This window comes from Sinocyclocheilus grahami, unplaced genomic scaffold, assembly GCF_001515645.1.
Source record: "Sinocyclocheilus grahami isolate Dianchi unplaced genomic scaffold, SAMN03320097.WGS_v1.1 scaffold39.1, whole genome shotgun sequence".
NCBI classification, from domain to species: domain Eukaryota; kingdom Metazoa; phylum Chordata; class Actinopteri; order Cypriniformes; family Cyprinidae; genus Sinocyclocheilus; species Sinocyclocheilus grahami.
The window spans coordinates 100,080-119,089 of record NW_015505218.1 but is presented as its reverse complement, the minus strand read 5'-3'; the positions used below and the strand labels follow the sequence as shown (position 1 = coordinate 119,089).

Here is a 19,010-nt window from a genome sequence, read left to right as displayed (position 1 = left end):
TATCTCTTTGGTTTTGAGACTTTAGTCTTTGCAACTTCAGGGATCTTATCTATGCACAATCAGCTTGTAACACTCCAAAGAGAAAGGAAAACTTGAAATCGCATCATATGACCCCTTTAAATATTTTTATATAATTATATATAAATATAAATGTATTTTTTTATATTAATTTTATGCTGTTACTTTTTTATTTTATATTACACCTGACATGGATTCGTCTGAAAAATGTCTGCGTCCAAAATACTCAAGTCCAAGTCCACCTGAGTCCACCCGAGTCCGTCCAAGTCCAAGTTCATTAACAATTGCAGTCCGAGTCCAAGTACCCCAACTCTGTTAGAAGCCTTAAGAAACCAACCCCAAACTATAAATGAAGTTACTATAAATTAAACTCAAATACAGTGTGGTCTATACTTTTCATGAATGCACATGTTGAGCACTGCTCTGCAAGTTGCTAGTTCAGATTTGTATATTTGTATATATATATATATATATATATATTTTTTTTTTTACATTTTAAAATTTAATTTATTCCTGTAATCAAACTGAATTTTCAGCATCATTACTCGCATGATCCTTCAGAAATCATTCTAATTTACCATACAACTGTATGGAGCATAATAATAATCATACATTCTAAAGAAAATGGAAATATATCACCACAGTCACGAAGTCTGTATGATTAAAACTATTACGGCAAATGTTTTACTTAAAGTGGTCATATGATGCGATTTCAAGTTTTGCTTTCTCTTTGGAGTGTTACAAGCTGATTGTGCATAGATAAGATCCCTGAAGTTGCAAAGACTAAAGTCTCAAAACCAAAGAGATATTCTTTATCAAAGTTAAGACTCTGCCACGCCCCCCTAAAACGGCTCGTTCTAACACGCCCCCACATGTCTACATCACTATGTGGGAAGATTTGCATAACGCTGCCCAAATGTCCACGCAAAGAAAGAAGGCGTAACTTTGATTCTCGCTGTAGTATTGTTGACGCTGCATGTCATGTCGTGAAGACGCTGTGTGTTTCGTTGTGAAAGCGAAACTACTTTGTTTGGTCTTCCAAAAGAGGACACGACTAGAAATCAGTGGTTAAGTTCACAGTTCAACCCAAATATTCAGATGTGTGCAGCGCATTTTACGGAGGACTGTTTCCTGATCCTGGGAAAGTAGCTTACAATGCCGTCTACACACAAAGGCTGTTTCTATAAAGTGGGGCAGTTCCAAATTTGCAATAACAGTCTGGCGCTTCTGACTAACAATCTGTACGTTTTCATATTAAAAGAATTTGCCACTGATGATTCAAACGTGAGTTTGGGCAGTGTAGAGTAGCGCTTGTTGTTTGTCATTTCTCCGATCACAAATGCAGACATGGTTTTGTTTGCGATGCAACGCGTAAAAAGACAGTAGAAGTCATTATAAGCCGTAATTATGACCCCACTGGATGCAACAAATGCCTCATTTATAATGGGTTTTCATTTTTTTGTCTCGTCGCTCCGGCCGGACAGGGCATCATCACAGTATGGTGAGGGGCATAACATTTCCGTCTCACGCTTGAGGTATTCGGCCAATCACAACACACTGGATAGCTGGCCAATCACAGCACAGCACACTTTTCAGAACGATGAGCTTTGTAAAAATCGACGCGTTTCAGAAAGGCGGGGCATAGAGGAGAAACAATAATGTACAGTATGTGGAAAATAATGTGTTTTTTAACCTTAAACCACATAAACACATTTCATTACACCAAATACACAACATAATGTTCTTTTTAGCAGCATCATATGACCCCTTTAATCTTTATTACATGACAGCTGCTAGTTACTTCCCACATACTGCTGTTTTCCAGTGTTTTTGATTATTGAGCAAAGCAATGTCTGAAATGACATGTGACAATCCGTCTTGTGTGCAGCAGTAGCTCTACTTCACTAAATGTATTTCCATTATTTGAATATGGCTACAGACACGCCCGACACAGATTGAGAAGTCACCAGTTTGGCTTCCCTGTGAAGTTCAAAAATAACATGTGGGCAGTTGACAAGACAACAAGGCCTCTACGATCTACATACTGCAGGGATGTCTGGTTTGAAATGAATAGGGTGATGTGTACTTCAGGTTATAAATCAAGCACATCTGAACAACCATCTTTTATCCTGTAATTTATCAACTAAAAACTCACTTGGATCCTGTTTCATGTTTGCTGGCAGTAATTTCAGCTGAGTTTTTCTGAATCTGTGCTGTGAATAAGAATTTTATTTTGAAAAATTATCATTTGCCTTTTTCTGAAAAAACTGAATGGGGAAAAATACTTCTGGGAGCTATGAAGTAGTTCAAGGTCTGTTGACCATATTTCTGTTCCACATCTCTTTGTCAGAATATTTTAGTTGAATACTCACATGCACCAATATAAGCTATGTGCAGTGTATCAGTTGACCGGATATTAAAGGAATAGTTCACCCAATAGTTTACTCAATAGTAGTGTTTGGTTTAATTGATTATTAATATGATTTAATTTATGCAGCTGTTTTGTGAGCTTTATAGATCCAGGGTTGATTTTCATCAGTGTTTGTGTTGTTTTCAGATTCTTCTCGTTCACAAGCTGGATGGTCATTATAACTCCAGCTACGTCCCGGTGTTTGTTCCCCTCTGGGTTTCTTTGGTGACTCTAATGGTGACGACGTTTGGCCAGAAAGCAGGCAATCACTGTACGTGACACGTGTTACTTACACTGCTGTTCAAAAGTTTGGGATCAGTAAGATTTTGAATGTTTTAAAGAAGTTTCTTATGCTTAACAAGGCTGCATTTATTTGATCAAGAATACAGAAAAACACTAAAATTGTGAAATATTATTACAATTTCAAATAATGTTTTTCTATTTTAATATACTTTAAAATGTAATTTATTTTACAGTTCAACCCAAATATTCAGATGTGTGCAGCACATTTTATGAAGGATGTGTCCTGATCCTGGGAGAGTAGACTACAATGCTGTCTGTTCTGACTCACAGACTGTAAGTACGTTTTCATATTTAAAGGATTTGCCACTGACGATTCAAACGTGAGTTTGGGCAGCGTAGAGTAGCGCTTGTTGATTGTCATTTCTCCGACCACAAATGCAGACACACTGTAAAAAAAATTCTGTCGTTTTTACAAAATAATTTTGGCAGCTGTGGTTGCCAGAATAATTTAGTAAAAAATACAGAAAAACTGTAAACACATTTACGGCCAAAAATACAGTATAAAACTGTAATTTAAAAACAAGCATCATGGTAACACACATGATACTTAAATAATGCATTAAACTTTCATTAAACAACAGAAGATGTAACACACAGCCCAAATATACATAACTAATAACAAAAACTATTAAAAAGAACATGATTATTTAAACAAAATACTTTCAAATGTGGAGTGCCATGCAGGGAATTCTGGGAATACCAGTTTACAGTTTTTGACTGTAAATTATACATTGATTTGCTATTTTTACTTCTAAAAACTGTAAAATTAACAGCATTTTACTGTAAAATTACATGATTACATTAATTATTGATTTTACATAGATATTTTACAGTTTTTCCCTGTAAATAGTACGGGAACTTACTGTTAACCTATTAACAGTTTTTTTCCGTAGCGTTTTTACAACATTTTACAGTTAAAATTACACTTATTTTTTACAGTGCATGGTTTTGTTTGCGATGCAACGTGTAAAAAGACAGTTTAAGTCATTATAATCCGTAATTATGTCCCCACTGGATGCAACAAATGCCTCGTTTATAATGGGTTTTAATGTTTTTGTCTCGTCGCTCTGGCCGGGACACGGCATCACAGTATGGTGAGGGGCGTAACATTTCCGTCACACGCTTGAGGTATTTGGCCAATCACAACGCACTGGATAGCTGGCCAATCACAGCACACCTCGCTTTTTCAGACCGATGAACTTTGTAAAAATCGATGCGTTTCAGAAAGGCGGGGCATAGAGGAGAAACAATAATGTACAGTATGTGGAAAATAATGTGTTTTTTGAACCTTAAACCGCATAAACACATTTCATTACACCAAATACACAAAATAATGTTCTTTTTAGCAACATCATATGACCCCTTTAAATTGTCCAAATGAAATCAAAAATTAAGTTTTGATATATTTACGGTTGAAAATGTACAAAATATCTTCATGGAACATGATCTTTACTTAATATTCTAATGATTTTTGGCATAAAAGAACAGTCAAAAATTGTGACCCATACAGTGTATTGTTGGCTATTGCTACAAATATCCCGGTGCTACTTACGACTGGTTTTGTGCTCCAGGGTCACAAATTGCAATGCTAGATTATGAAAAAAGTAAATTTCTCCAAGTTAAGTAATACAAAACAGACATTGATTTTGTTTTTAATATTAATATGCAGTTCACACTACACGGTTTACTGGACATTTGAATTTGAGCTCATGATATCTAATGTCATTCTGATTTATAAAAATGTGACAGTTTCTACCGTAGTTACTGCTACATGGGAAATATTAAAATGATTGGTGACTCATATTTAGTAGCATTATGTTTTTATATTAATTAGAGCATCATTATATGTTTCAGAAATTAGAAACACCAATGAGCAACATGCATCTGATATCTAATTATTTCCTTGAGCTGTTTTTCAGTATGTTGCATTAAGGAGCATATTAATGGATTCTAAGTGTATTTATTTGTGTATATGACTGAATGGATGGCTTAGTCACTATGAGCCAATTTGTGGTCCGGATCAGTCTATATTTGGATATCTCTATGCTCCTGGTCTAATGATGGAGCAGATATTTGTGTATAAGGTGGCATCTGCTCCCTAAAGGTGTGCTAGTGCTCACTCTTGTTCCCATCTCTCTTTATAAAGCATAATGAGTCTGCTTTTGCTGCTCGTGATCTAGGACAGTGATGTAATCCTTGTGTTTTAAGCTGTTTTGTGTGACAGCCTTCCTTGCAGCACAGGAAGTGTGAATGTGGTTCCGTTTTGTGGCCGCTTTCTCAACTTCACACTCGGTAGACGCTTGGAGTCAAGCCGTGTTTGGTTGGCGGCGCATTAGAACTTAAGCTCTGTTCCTTTTTTGATAGCAGACGGAGGTCAGAAATGTCACTGATCCAGAACACCACAACTAAGCATGTGCTCCTTCCTGGAATAACACACACACACACACACACACACACACGTACGTTGACTTCTCTGCTATGACACCTGGGGGGTATTGTTAATCATTAAACACCCGAGTCAGGTACAGTGAAAGTCTGAAGGAACACGATGACAGCTTGTTGTGTCATGTAGCTCGTACCCATGTGCACTTGGTATGTTTTCCCAAATGCATTTCCGCAGCCCCTGAGGTGTACCTCTTTGTTGCCAGTTCATGTGTTTGTATAGTGGAGGAAATGCATCCAGCTGATAAATCTTGTGGGGTACGTTCACACCCTCATTGCGAGCTTGTTAACATGCAGATAGCCTGGTCATTAACGTACCGGTCTGTGCACAGCGGTTTATCAGAAGGACGCAGACGGTGGAGCAGGGTATGGCTCATCACTGCTGCTTCACTGGATCTAAACCGCATTGGAGATGCCCAAAGACCAGTCTAATTGGATGTGAAATCTAACTATACAAGCCACGTTCGGCGTTTAAATAAATGATTTTACCACAAAACCTGTCACTGCACATTATCTGAATTTGCAATTCAAGCAAAAAAGTATCATGGTATTCTTAGAATTTTGGTAGACTGCAATTATGGATGGTTGGGTTAGGGTTAGGTGAATTTTGGTGAATTCTTTTAAACGGTTAACCAGTTAAAAAGGTTAACCGACAATTATCAAGCATGTCATAAATGCAGTATTTGGGGTGAGAGAGATGAGCAAAAGCCATATTTTCATATTCTTTAATATTTGGTTGCAGACGATATCACAATGTGCATGTTTTTGGAAAACATAATAAAAAATTAAAAAAACTACAAAAAAAAATATAGGTCCTTAAGTCAGTTTCCAAATCAATGAGTGTCAATGTTGCAGAGTTAGTCATTATTCAGCTCAAGTTTTGTTCTCATCTGATAGCATCAGTGCAGTTGAATCGACAATATTACTAAATATTAATAGTCTTTTAAGCCCAAATTGCAAAGAAATCAGCTTTATAAACTAGTCAGTTTTAAAAAGGTGCGTTAAGTGGTAATGCCTCAATGGCATTAGATGCTGCGCTGCCGTCTATAGATGTGGATCTGCATGATTATCTTTGAGTTTTTTGTAAATTACACTGATGCTAGTGAGATTAAGAGAGTAGTCTACGCAATAATTAATTATCTTACCTGTCCAAAAACGTTTTGTTGGGCGTCCATTCTCATGATTTTCTCCATCATCAAATATTTATACCTTGTGTTGGACACGCATGTTTGCACTCGTTTAAAAAAAAAAAATTTTTTACTTATTGCTACAGAGCATTTCTTCTTGTCTCCACTAGTAAAGCATGATAGTAAGTGTATCCAATGACTTATTTTTACTCCTTGCATTTACAAACAACACTATGCTACTAGAATATATACAAAGACAGCTACCAGTGAGCGTGAGGATTCACTCCGATGTTTAGTGAAACACCACAGGTCATGTCATTTCAACAGTGAAATACATTGCACCATGATTGGCCCTTGTGTGTCAATTTAAACAAGTTAGAGGACAATGTCAAAAAGTCAGAACGCCGATTAGGAAAAACATTCATTCTGATGCATTATTATTTTTGTGCAGTGTCAGATTATTTTAAACTACCTTACACACACACACACACACATATATATATTTCTCAGCACTCACATACAGAACACACTCTTGATATCCATACCAATAATTCCATAATTTCAATTCAGTTGGCCTTTTTTCAGCAGAAGCACAAAACAGGAAAAAATGAGTATTTGCTCCATGTGTACTATCAGGACGAAAATAGTAAAACATTTTTAAAAATTGTCAGTTTTGAAGGCTCACCAACAGAATAAAAGGCTATTAACAAAGAATGCATGATTCAATGGTTAAATAGCACTGGTGTTAAATAATTTAAATATTTTAATGGGTGTCCGTGGAAACTTTTTTTCCAAAAGCTTCTGAGTGCAATTTTTTTGTGCCCAGTGTAAAATAGATTTATGAAAGGAATTGATGGTAAAATATTTACATTCCAATAAAAATACACTTTTTTTGACTAAATGTATGCTGTTTGCATTAACACAGCCAAAATCAGAAAACTAAAAGACAAAAATGTCCATGAGGATGCACAAGGGTTAAAACATTTTTATAGGAAACTTAAGAGAAACTATATAGGCCTATCGTTATTCAATATAAATGCCTGGATAATCCAGTAAATACAGTAAAACAGACATAGGTGAAATTATTGCAGTTCAGTAAGGGTGCTTTCACACCTGGCCCGTTGTTTCGAAACCTTGTGTACTTCAAAATGAACCTGTGAATGTCTGTGGGTGAGCACGTCTTCGCCATTCAAAATAAAATAAAAAAAAGCCTGCAAAGCTGTTGTCGTTCCATCCTGACGGATGACAGTCGTGACAGCTAGTGGAATCCCGGAAAATAAACCGTGAAACGTTGACCAATGAGAGAACGGTTTACTCGCGCGTGACTTGTATTAACAAATTTGGTCTGTTTAGAAACATTGCCGTGTGAAAGCGAACCGCACCAAGAATAAAAAGCAACGTTGTAATAATTGTAATCCCTGTTTCGGAACAAAGCAATCGATCTACAGGTGTGAAAGCACCAGAAGTGAGCTAGAATCTCCAATCTTAATGCAGTCAAGGACTTGTCAGACCGATTTAAACCGTTAAACACTGGTAATAACATTTTCCAGGTTTCTCACAATGCTCCGATGGCAAGCATGTTTACACTGCCTGAAATTTGCTCCCTTTTCCATATATTGTGAATATGGATTTCACTATATTGGATGAGTCACCAACTTCAGACAGATTGATGGTTTATCAAGTGTTGGGAAGGGAAGTGTTTGAAAACAGCCGCCTGTCAGTAGTTTCATTATCAAATTTATGTTACATTCCAAATTTTTATTGCCTTTGTGGAGCATTTAGAAGAAAAAACTGAAATACCGATGAGGGTCAAGCGAAGTGCATGTTTCTCACCGCGCAAATCCTGTTCAATGAAGCCTGTGATTGCCATTGTATTTTACTTCAACCATAAAACATTATGCATGTTTATATACTCATTCAACTGTGTGTGTGTGTAATTGACAGCAAGCAGGATATGTCTTTCTAGTGCATAAAGGTGCCCTTGAACATATGCACATGCGTCGGACAATCTATCCCTCCCCAACTCCCGTAAATAACCTTGTTTTGATTCCATGCAGACTTTTCATGTGGACATTAAAGCTAATAAATAGACTAAACGCAACAAAACTCCGTATTGGATGCGGTGAAATAACTGTATCTGCAATAGGTAACTGATACCAGTTAAACAGCTGCATATATTGATTTGTAGAGCTCCCCTCCCAAAGGTTTCTTGGAATATTATTGATTAACCCAATGTGGCATTGGCATTCTCTCTGATATAAACACTTACGAACTACTTGTTTTTGATCTTCATTGTTCCTTGTTGAGCCTTTTGTAAAACTGAAGGAAAATAATCAAGCAACTGTATATGTTTTTGGTGCAGTGAAACGCATGGTTTATAAAGAAAGGGAGAGGTCCTTTAGTGTTGAATATCAGAGATTTTATGTTAATAGTCTTATTTTATACTATAAACTTGCATTCCAAATATGTGATTACAGCAAATTTACCTGAGATATGTAGTTAACCAGTTGACTACCTAATCTAGTCCACTCAAACTAACTCTGTAACTTTTGTATTCCAGAACAGCCGAACAGACCCTGAGGAGTTGTTCACTAAACTAGAGCGTATCGGGAAGGGCTCGTTCGGCGAGGTGTTCAAAGGCATCGATCGCCGCACTCAGAACGTAGTGGCTATCAAGACCATCGATCTTGAGGAGGCAGAAGATGAAATCGAAGACATCCAACAGGAGATCACCGTACTCAGCCAGTGTGATAGTCCTCATGTCACCAAATACTATGGCTCTTACTTAAAGGTATGGCTTGACTTTGACTTTTTCCACACATTAGCTGTGCTAGTAGTGTTGTCACAATAACAGTAAAATTCCTCGGTTCTTGGTATAGCAAAAACTATTGGAACTCTATCTGAGACCAATTAAAAAAAAAAAAAAGAATTAAATGTTAATTATTAATGATAATAATAAGCAAGTAATACATTAAAACAGCATGTAGCCTTCGAATGTTTTTTAAAGTAAATATTGCTGTAAAAAGTCAAGTTTTTGTCTCATCCGTTGCTATGATGATCACTATGTCAGTCTTTGCCGTTTTAGATTCAATCTAATATTTAAATACGGGTGTCACTCCTGAAACTATGCTGCGTGCAGCATTAAAAAATGACAAATTTCATTCAAATTGTGAATGGGTTGTATACAGCTCCCTTCATAATCAATTCAGTTCAGCGCAAGTTTACAGAGTTCTGCACTCTTGCAAAAACTTGGATATAGATACAGTCTTATTGTATCACGACAACTCGCCAAAATAAAAGTTCAGTTGAATTTTTTTTTTTTAATGACATAATACTACAATGTTTTAATCTATATAGTAAGCCTCTATTACAGCAAGTTGATAAATAATAGAAATGCAATGTTTTGTTGTAAATTGTTTTCATTCACTTTAAAAGATTGAATGGTTATAGTTTTATGAATTCATTTGATAACCAATAGTTTTGATATTACATTTGTATGAAATCGTTAATCCAGAAAAAAATTGACATACAGAAAAATTAAAATGGACAACACAGAATTTGGGGAAAAAAACTTTTCAAAGGCCCCTCTTATTGATAATTTTTTTAAATGAATTATTACATTTTGCAAATGTTTTATGAAATGAATTGGCTAGACATACTTTTTAATGATTACAATTTAATTAAACCATTAGAATGGAATCGAGAATGGAATTCAGCACAGAAAAGCCCTTGTACTACTTGTACGTTGCACATTCTTTATCATCGGATAGGAATTAATTCAAGGGTTAAATAGGTTAGGTTTTGATTTTGCCTCTGAAAAAAATTTATTAGTTTAACAAAATTAGTAAAATACTATATTTTGAATTTGTTGATGGTACCATTCTATTAAAATACTTTGACAGTAAGTAATAAAAACAAAAAGCATTAAATATTAATATCATTTTCCTTAATATTTTTAATTGAAAAGAAAAAAATGTATATTCTTCAGTATGTGTAGTACACAAAGCATTCACACACATACGCACACAACATGCGGACTTCATTCAAATAGCAGTCTTTTTGCGCTTTAATATTCACAGACACTAGTCCATATCACCATTAAAGGATAAGCTCTTTGCCCAGATGTCGCACCAGAACGGTTTTCGGAACCAAAATTTAAGAATTACGCACGGTTCTAGTATTGTTCTAGATAAGCACCGGTTCTCTGTTCCCAGCCTCAGGTTTTTTGAGGCATGAGTAGCACAATATTATCATATCACTCTAGTGCTGTGCATTGTTTGTAACACTAGTGCGTGCACAGTACGCATGGTTGCCTTTGGATTAAAATAAATACAAAAGAGGGCTGAGGATATATTTTAATGGGGAGTTCGAAAGCTGTTTGTAAAGATTTGATGCCATTGGTGACTCATGGCCAAACCCTTTGTGCTATGTCACAATACCTGTATTTCTGGAAGGCTGCCAGACAGAACGTGTGCTTTTTGTCTGGCTGCTTTGTGTGTCTGTGTGCATCGATGGCCAGTGTTTGTTTCCAACAAATGATGACAAGTCTGCATCCACGGTTAAGTATCAAGTTAAAAAAAGAACAGGGGGCTTGTGTATGAAATGGGCAGATTATAACTAAAAGTGTGCATAATGGACAAAGTAGATTTTGCATACAGTTTTCAGATTGATAAAACCACATGTGCATTAAAACCTGCACAATATTCCCTTTATAATTTTTTTAAGTAAAAAATTGTGCATACATGCACAAGACTTTTCCCCCATCTTGTTTCCTCCCCAAAATAACCATAGGCTATATGGTGCCTGCAATGCCTAGTTTCACTATGCATTACCTTATATGCATATAATTTCCATATGCATATTCCCATCCATGTGATACTACCATATTAACAGAACAAGACACTAGGAGAATATGAATTAACGAGCGCCCTAGTGTGAGTCATTATACTGTCTATGTTGCTAAAACATCTTTATATCAGTATTGAAAGACTTGCTTTTTTTTTTATTAAAAAATTATTATTTTTTTTTATATAAATGTATCCCATTATGTGCGAGGAAATTGGTGTACACATTTAAATGCAAATTTTGTGGTGATCAGATTTTTTTTGACCTATGTAATAAATAAAGTTGTTACAACACCAGCATTTTACATACCAGTGAATTTTCACATTTCCAATTTCAATACCACATATTAAAATATAAAATATGAACTAAAATAAAGTTTAAAAATTGTTGAAAACAAGTAAATAGTCAGTAATAAAATAAGAACAGAAAAACTAATGTTACTACAATAGCACAAACAAATACAACAGAACAAAGATAGAAATGAAATAAACAGTGTTTAAAGTTTTTAGGTAGGTCTAATGGTAGTATTCAGGATAGAAATACTTCAGAAGTTGAATAAAGTCACCAAATGTAAAATAACAATGCATTGTTTTCATCATGTAACATCCATATTCTTTATTAGAGATGAAAGTTTCAGATCACAGTTATAGTGACAAATTATTACCGTTATAGTATTATTAAATACTGGTGGTGCTGTTAATAAATGAACTGTTAATATTTAAGATAGCATCATGTGACCATAAGAGGTAAACCCTATGAACACAACCTTAGTTAAGCAAAGCAAAGTGCATTTTTATCCTTTCAAGGATTCGATGGATCAGTGAAACAGAGGAGTATGTACATCATGGTGATAATGAGAAGATTTTAATTAAAACATACTGTTGATGACAATATAATGAGAAAAATAACACTGCTAGATTATCAATCATGCATCATCAGTGTTTTTGAAAAAGAAGAATCTTCAAGGACTGTGATTGTTTCAGATGATCAACTCGGTAAACGAAGGCACTATTGGGTTAATTAGCACTAATTAACCTGCATCCTCTATTAAATTAAACAGATAGGCTACATACATGCACAACAGAAATATATTACAACGTTTTTCTATCTACACAAAATGCCGTGAATGCACAAGTGAACTTGAACTAAATGATGTGCTAGTCAGAATGTGTAACTCCTGTTATGAATGCACTCTTTCCGTAACAATGCGCTAAAACACAGGCAACTAAACACAAAGAATTCACAACATTGTATTACAGTAGTGTTCTCATGATAGTGTTATGTATATGACAGCTTGGCGCACTGTACATCTTTCGTATCAAGTTCTTCCAGACATTGCTGCATGCTTTTTTTAGCCATGAAGAGTAACTTAGTTTATACATACTGTTGCCCGTAATATGATGAAAAAAGTCACTGCTGGATTATTAATAATGTATCGGTGTTTTTGAAAAGGAACATTTAAATGGAATGTTATTGTTTCAGATAATCCAATTATAGTCAATAATGTTGGGCATTGCCTGTAATTGAATTGCTTTTGTAGTGAGTTAATTAACTCAACCAGACCGCATCCTATATGAGATTAATCCAATACACACACAACAAAAACACAGTATTCTATTCTATTACATTCTATACCCATTCTATTACAATAGTGTTCTCAATATATAACGTGACGTATGGGGAATATTACTGCTGCACATGCATTTTGCACTTGACCATATTTACTCAAACACAATTTTAATAATTAAAACATGGAACGATAATACTAACCATCTGGAATTTTACTGTGGAACTGTGATGAAAATTTTCATAATTTACTCACCTTAATATCATTCCAAAAAGATACAAAAGTTATCTGAAGGGGATGGTACAACAGAAGTTTTATACATATTATGAAAGTCAGTTTAACCCAGTACATTAATGCCCCAAAAATTGCATAAAGGCTGAGTAAAAATCCTTATAACTCAAAACAGGTGTATTTGAAGTTTTCTGAATGCACTTTCAAAGGAAATATTGTCAAATATCAACAATATACTGTACATGCAAGAACCAGTGAGATTAGTCAGTGTTTCAGGCTTTGCTCACAATTTGGGTCACAATTGACTTTCATAATATGAACAAAAACAACTGAGAGATTCTTCAGATATTTTCTTTTGTCTTTCACAGGAGAAAGCAAGCCATAGAAGTTTAGGATTATATGAGGGTGAAAGTTTTCATTCTGGAGTGAACCTGTTCATCTTGAAATATTTTAAGGCTACATGCTGTTGTTTTAAGATGTTTGTATTTCTAATATTTAAGTAAGGCTGCTGCTAATAATTATTCTGATAGGTGGATTATTTCTTAGTTTAATTAATTGAAAAAAAAGCTACCAAAAAGCAAAAAAATACCATATCTTGGCCAGTGGTCTCATCCAAATTGAAGGCTGAATAAAAATAAAACAAAGCAACAGCGTAAATATAGGGTATGCTATACATTGTGCACGAGAAAGCTTTTAAATATAAACATACATTATAATTTCAACAGCAACAACTTTTGGTCTACCGTCTGAAAGCAGAAAGACAAGTTAATAAAAAAATAAGGAAAAACAAAAGCTGTCAACTAATAATAGATTGATTGCCAGTGATCTCACATTCACTCCTCTGACATATGTCATAATCCCATTATAGTTACTTCTCTCATAAAATGTGATGATATATTCATCAGATATCATGCTTGCCAGTGTTTCCTGTACCAACAACAAAAGTCAGACAAAAAGATTGCATTACGAAACTCACTTTTGAGTTGACTCACTCAGTGAATCAGAGCTATTACACAGTTGGTCATAATTGACATTTTTCAGCGCTTTCCTACCTCAGTTCATATCTCAATGGCTTGTTTTTCCTTTAGGGTAGTAAACTATGGATCATAATGGAATATCTGGGAGGAGGTTCGGCTCTGGACCTGGTAAGTGCTTTGACTTTATCTGCGAGCGATCATGAGCTCTACACCCTCAACCTGTTTTGTGTGTGTGTGTAGCTGAGAGCCGGACCCTTTGACGAATGCCAGATAGCCACCATGCTGAAGGAGATTTTGAAAGGTTTGGACTACCTGCACTGTGAGAAGAAAATCCACAGGGACATAAAAGGTGTGTACGCAGAGGAATATTTGTGTCTGCTTGGATGAGTGGGTGTGACGTCTTTGTTTTTCCACTGCCGTTTGTTTTTCCACTTGTTTGAACTATGCAGGGTGAGGTAGATTCCGGACGGCTGGTCTGCAAATAGCTGCACTGATTGATGTTGTGTCTTCAGTAGTTTTATTATTGTTATTATTATTGTAATTTTGAAAGGACTGGAGCTCAACCTTAAACTTGTGATTTGATAAAGGATTTTACATCTTAACCTCGAGTTGAGGGTTTGAACATTTGAAAATGACGAATTTAAGACAAAGCTGAATTTTCAGCATCATTTCTTCAGTCTTCAGTGTCACAGGATGCTTCAGAAATCGCTCTAAAATGCTGATTTAATTTCAGTGCTGGAAACAGTTGTGCTGTTTAATATTTTTTGGAACCTGTGATGCTTTTTTCAGGATTCTTTGATGAATAAAAAGTTAAAAAGAACAGCATTTATTCAAAATAGAAATCTTTTCTAGCAATATAAGTCTTGACTAGTACTTTTTTTTTTGTTTCAATTTAAGTCTGTGCTGAAAAAAAAGAGAGAATTTGCTGACCTCAAACTTTTAAATGGTAATGTATGTTGTTACAGAAGGTTTCTATTTTAAAAACACTGTAAAAAGCATCACAGGCTCCAAAAAAATATTGCAACTGTTTCCAACATTGATAATAAATCAGCCTATTATTATTCAAAATAGAAATCTTTTCTAGCAATATAAGTCTTGACTAGTATTTTTTTTTTTGCTTCAATTTAAGTCTGTGCTGAAAAAAAAGAGAGAATTTGCTGACCTCAAACTTTTAAATGGTAATGTATGTTGTTACAGAAGGTTTCTATTTTAAAAACCCTGAAAAAAGCATCATAGGCTCCAAAAAAATATTGCAACAGTTTCCAACATTGATAATAAATCAGCCTATTATACTGATTGCTGAAGGATCATGTGACACTGAAGACTGGAGTAATGATGCTGAAAATACAGCTGCGCATCACAGGAATAAATAATATTTTAAAGTATATTAAAATAGAAAACTATTACTTGGAATTGCAATATATTTTACAATTTTGTCTGTATTTTTGATCAAATAAATGCAGCCTTGATGAGCTTGAAATCACTTTTTAAAAAAAACATTAAAAATCTTACTGATCCCAAACTTGAACGGCAGTGTATATTTTATTGTAGTGTAATTTGTAGTGTTAGTAGTTTTTTTAAAGAATAAAGACTGTAGAGTTGAATACCCTTAAAAGTAAGGCTGCAGGATAATGGTATATCAATTATTTTGCTCAAATATATATTCATGATTATTAAACATGATTATTTTTTCTCATGGTTTGCTTGCAGATTTATTTGCAGCAAACAGCACAAATAGCCATGTGAAAGAAAACACTCATGAATAAATAATATTTTAAAGTATATTAAAATAGAAAACTATTACTTGGAATTGCAATATATTTTACAATTTTTTCTGTATTTTTGATCAAATAAATGCAGCCTTGATGAGCTTGAAGTCACTTAAAAAAAACATTAAAAATCTTACTGATCCCAAACTTGAACGGCAGTGTATATTTTATTGTAGTGTAATTTGTAGTGTTAGTTTTTTTAAAGAATGTTGAGTTGAATACCCTTAAAAGTAAGGCTGCAGGATAATGGTATATCACAATTATTTTGTTCAAATATATATTCATGATTATTAAACATGATTATTTTTGCTCATGGTTTGCTTGCAGATTTGTTTGCAGCAAACAGCACAAATAGCCATGTGAAAGAAAACACCGTCTTTATTACACTTTCATTTGAGCTGAATATCTTAATAGAGATCGACAAACTCCAGCTTACATGTTTGCCAGTATTTTCAGCTCATCAGTGCTTTCTCAGTAATGTAAAGAGAGCTTGTGCGCGTGGTTGCCATGTTAGGAAAATTAAGTAAACCAGTGGTCAGAAAATGTATTCATTTATGAAAGTATCCATTAAAATTTGGGGGACTTGACATCTAGCAACTGCAACTATGGAAGTTTGTGGAGGCTTGTTACCAATGCAGGATAACGCAAATGGCGAATGAAAATGAAGCATTTTCAGGATATTAAAACAGCAAATATCGCAAACGATTATGCTTAATAAATTGAGAGAAGCAGTTACTATGATCACAAAATGATTCATCTGTAGCCCTATTTCTATTAGCCGCAATTCTGTTGTTTGTCTGAACTGTAGCAATGTGAGACATTTTCATTTTAAATAAAATTCAAATTGCAATATCAAAATAATCACAATATAATTTTATGCCCAAGACATGCAGCCCTATATGTGTCAATAATAATTAGAAATGATTAACAATCAAAATAAAACGCTTACTAAAAAAAGGTTAGATGTAAAATGTGACCAACATCAGTGAGTCATGGCCATGTGAATGTGTGAAAAAAGACTTGCTTACAAACAGAATGATTCAAAGGCGTGTGTTTATGTACTGCGGCGGATGATTGCAGTCAAAAGGAGCCCAAAACAACGCAACATGTTGCAAAGGTGTTGAAATGATCTCCTTGACTACATGGTCTCTCCTGTTCCTACTGTGAAAACATTTAATACATCGTGAAGTGGAAAAATTCATCAGTTTTTGTTTAGAGGCTTGTTACCAATGCAGGATAACGCAAATGGCGAATGAAAATGAAGCATTTTCAGGATATTAAAACAGCAAATATCGCAAACGATTATGCTTAATAAATTGAGAGAAGCAGTTACTATGATCACAAAATGATTCATCTGTAGCCCTATTTCTATTAGCCGCAATTCTGTTGTTTGTCTGAACTGTAGCAATGTGAGACATTTTCATTTTAAATAAAATTCAAATTGCAATATCAAAATAATCACAATATAATTTTATGCCCAAGACATGCAGCCCTATATGTGTCAATAATAATTAGAAATGATTAACAATCAAAATAAAACGCTTACTAAAAAAAGGTTAGATGTAAAATGTGACCAACATCAGTGAGTCATGGCCATGTGAATGTGTGAAAAAAGACTTGCTTACAAACAGAATGATTCAAAGGCGTGTGTTTATGTACTGCGGCGGATGATTGCAGTCAAAAGGAGCCCAAAACAACGTAACATGTTGCAAAGGTGTTGAAATGATCTCCTTGACTACATGGTCTCTCCTGTTCCTACTGTGAAAACATTTAATACATCGTGAAGTGGAAAAATTCATCAGTTTTTGTTTATTTGAGTAATAGTAAAAGCTGCCATGTCTGTTGGTCTCCATTGTGTCTTGTTTTTACACTGTTACAGCTGCCAACGTGTTGTTGTCTGAGTCTGGTGAGGTGAAGCTGGCAGACTTCGGTGTGGCGGGACAGCTGACAGACACACAGATCAAAAGAGAGACGTTTGTAGGTACACCGTTCTGGATGGCTCCGGAGGTCATCCAGCAGTCTGCCTATGACTCAAAGGTAAGTCCCTCTTGAAAGTCCTCTACTTGGGTGTTTTTACGCTCGTGCTCAATGTCTTCTGAGCTTTTAGCGCTACTGCATCAACCTTTTGGGTAACAGCAGTTACTCTGGCCATGTGATGTAATGCTCAAATCTTATTGGACGGCCCATGTTTTCGCTTTGCGAAACTGAAAGGAATTGTCAGACTGGTTCGAAAAAACATTTGCATTTTCGGTGCGCGAATGTTCGCGTGTGGAAGCATCCATAGGAATCTGTTGTTTTATTCCAGCGCGTCCGATATTCGTTTAGCTTTATCGTGCTCGGAGTAGACAGGCCTTTAAACACTTAATACGCAAACTGTCTCTCATCATGAACAAATGCCACAGCAGCTGCCATTGCACTAAAAAGAAAAGGAAAAAACACAAACAAACCGGCATATTCACCTGAATTACAATCTCACATGAGTCCATGAAGTCGTGAATGCTTATATTTGCCAATAATTTACGCTTCAGTGGAATGATATCGTGCTTTGTGGGGTTGAGCAAATGTTTTGTAGATATTCATTGAAATCATAATTGTATTGGGTTTCATGATGTATTATCACCACAAATCATTAAATGTTTTATGTATATGCTTATACAGTAAGGAGTTTGTCATTAGGAATTCATAATATTTGTTGTCACAAAAACATTAACACTGACAGTTAAAACGCCATCAGAGAAAATAGGGATAGTTGACTCAAAAATGAAAATTGTCATCATGTCCGTACCCTCAAGTTGTTCTAAACCGTATGATTTTCTTTATTCTGTTCAACATAAGAAGATATTTTGAGGAATTTTGGTAACCAAACTATTTCTGGTCCCCGTTGACTTCCATGGCATTGTTTTTTTTCCATACTATGGAAGTCAATGGTTACCGTCAACTGTTTGTTGACTAACATTCTTCAAAATATATTTTATGTTCAACAGAGGAAAGAAACGTATACAGGTTTGGAACAACCTGTATCACAGGATAAAAATTTTGGGGTGAATTATCCCTTTAAAGGCACAATATGTAGTTTTTCGCCGCTAGAGGGTGCATATTCAAACTAAACAAAGAGGCAAAGGCCTAGTTTGATGACCCTGTGACTGAGTGTGGGATCATGGGAGTTCCCCACAGCCGATGCAATCCGACGGGACTCGGGCAGAAATCATGTTCATGGATGAGCTAATGATTTATTAACGTAGTAGAATGAAGCAGGGTGTGACAAAGCCGTCGAAGCGAAACGAGGCGCTGAACGAGCGCGACACACGGCTCGAAAGCAGC

General features: G+C 35.2%; 2 protein-coding genes across 2 annotated transcripts in view; both read left to right on the top strand.

Moving 5' to 3' along the window:
• LOC107581877 (transmembrane protein 185-like) overlaps positions 1-2,707 on the top strand; it is an 8,989-nt gene extending 6,282 nt beyond the window's left edge. Inside the window, exon 6 of the mRNA XM_016267547.1 lies at positions 2,576-2,707. Within this exon, the coding sequence (XP_016123033.1) occupies positions 2,576-2,707 (132 nt within the window). The remainder of the gene's footprint in view (positions 1-2,575) is intronic.
• Positions 2,708-8,039: 5,332 nt separating this feature from the next.
• The window catches only part of LOC107581876 (serine/threonine-protein kinase 26-like), an 18,118-nt gene continuing 7,147 nt past the window's right edge, over positions 8,040-19,010 (top strand). The window contains exons 1-5 of the mRNA XM_016267546.1: positions 8,040-8,328; positions 8,861-9,091; positions 14,032-14,088; positions 14,161-14,269; positions 17,569-17,726. Coding sequence (XP_016123032.1) covers positions 8,290-8,328; positions 8,861-9,091; positions 14,032-14,088; positions 14,161-14,269; positions 17,569-17,726 — 594 coding nt within the window. The 5' untranslated portion in view covers positions 8,040-8,289. The remainder of the gene's footprint in view (positions 8,329-8,860; positions 9,092-14,031; positions 14,089-14,160; positions 14,270-17,568; positions 17,727-19,010) is intronic.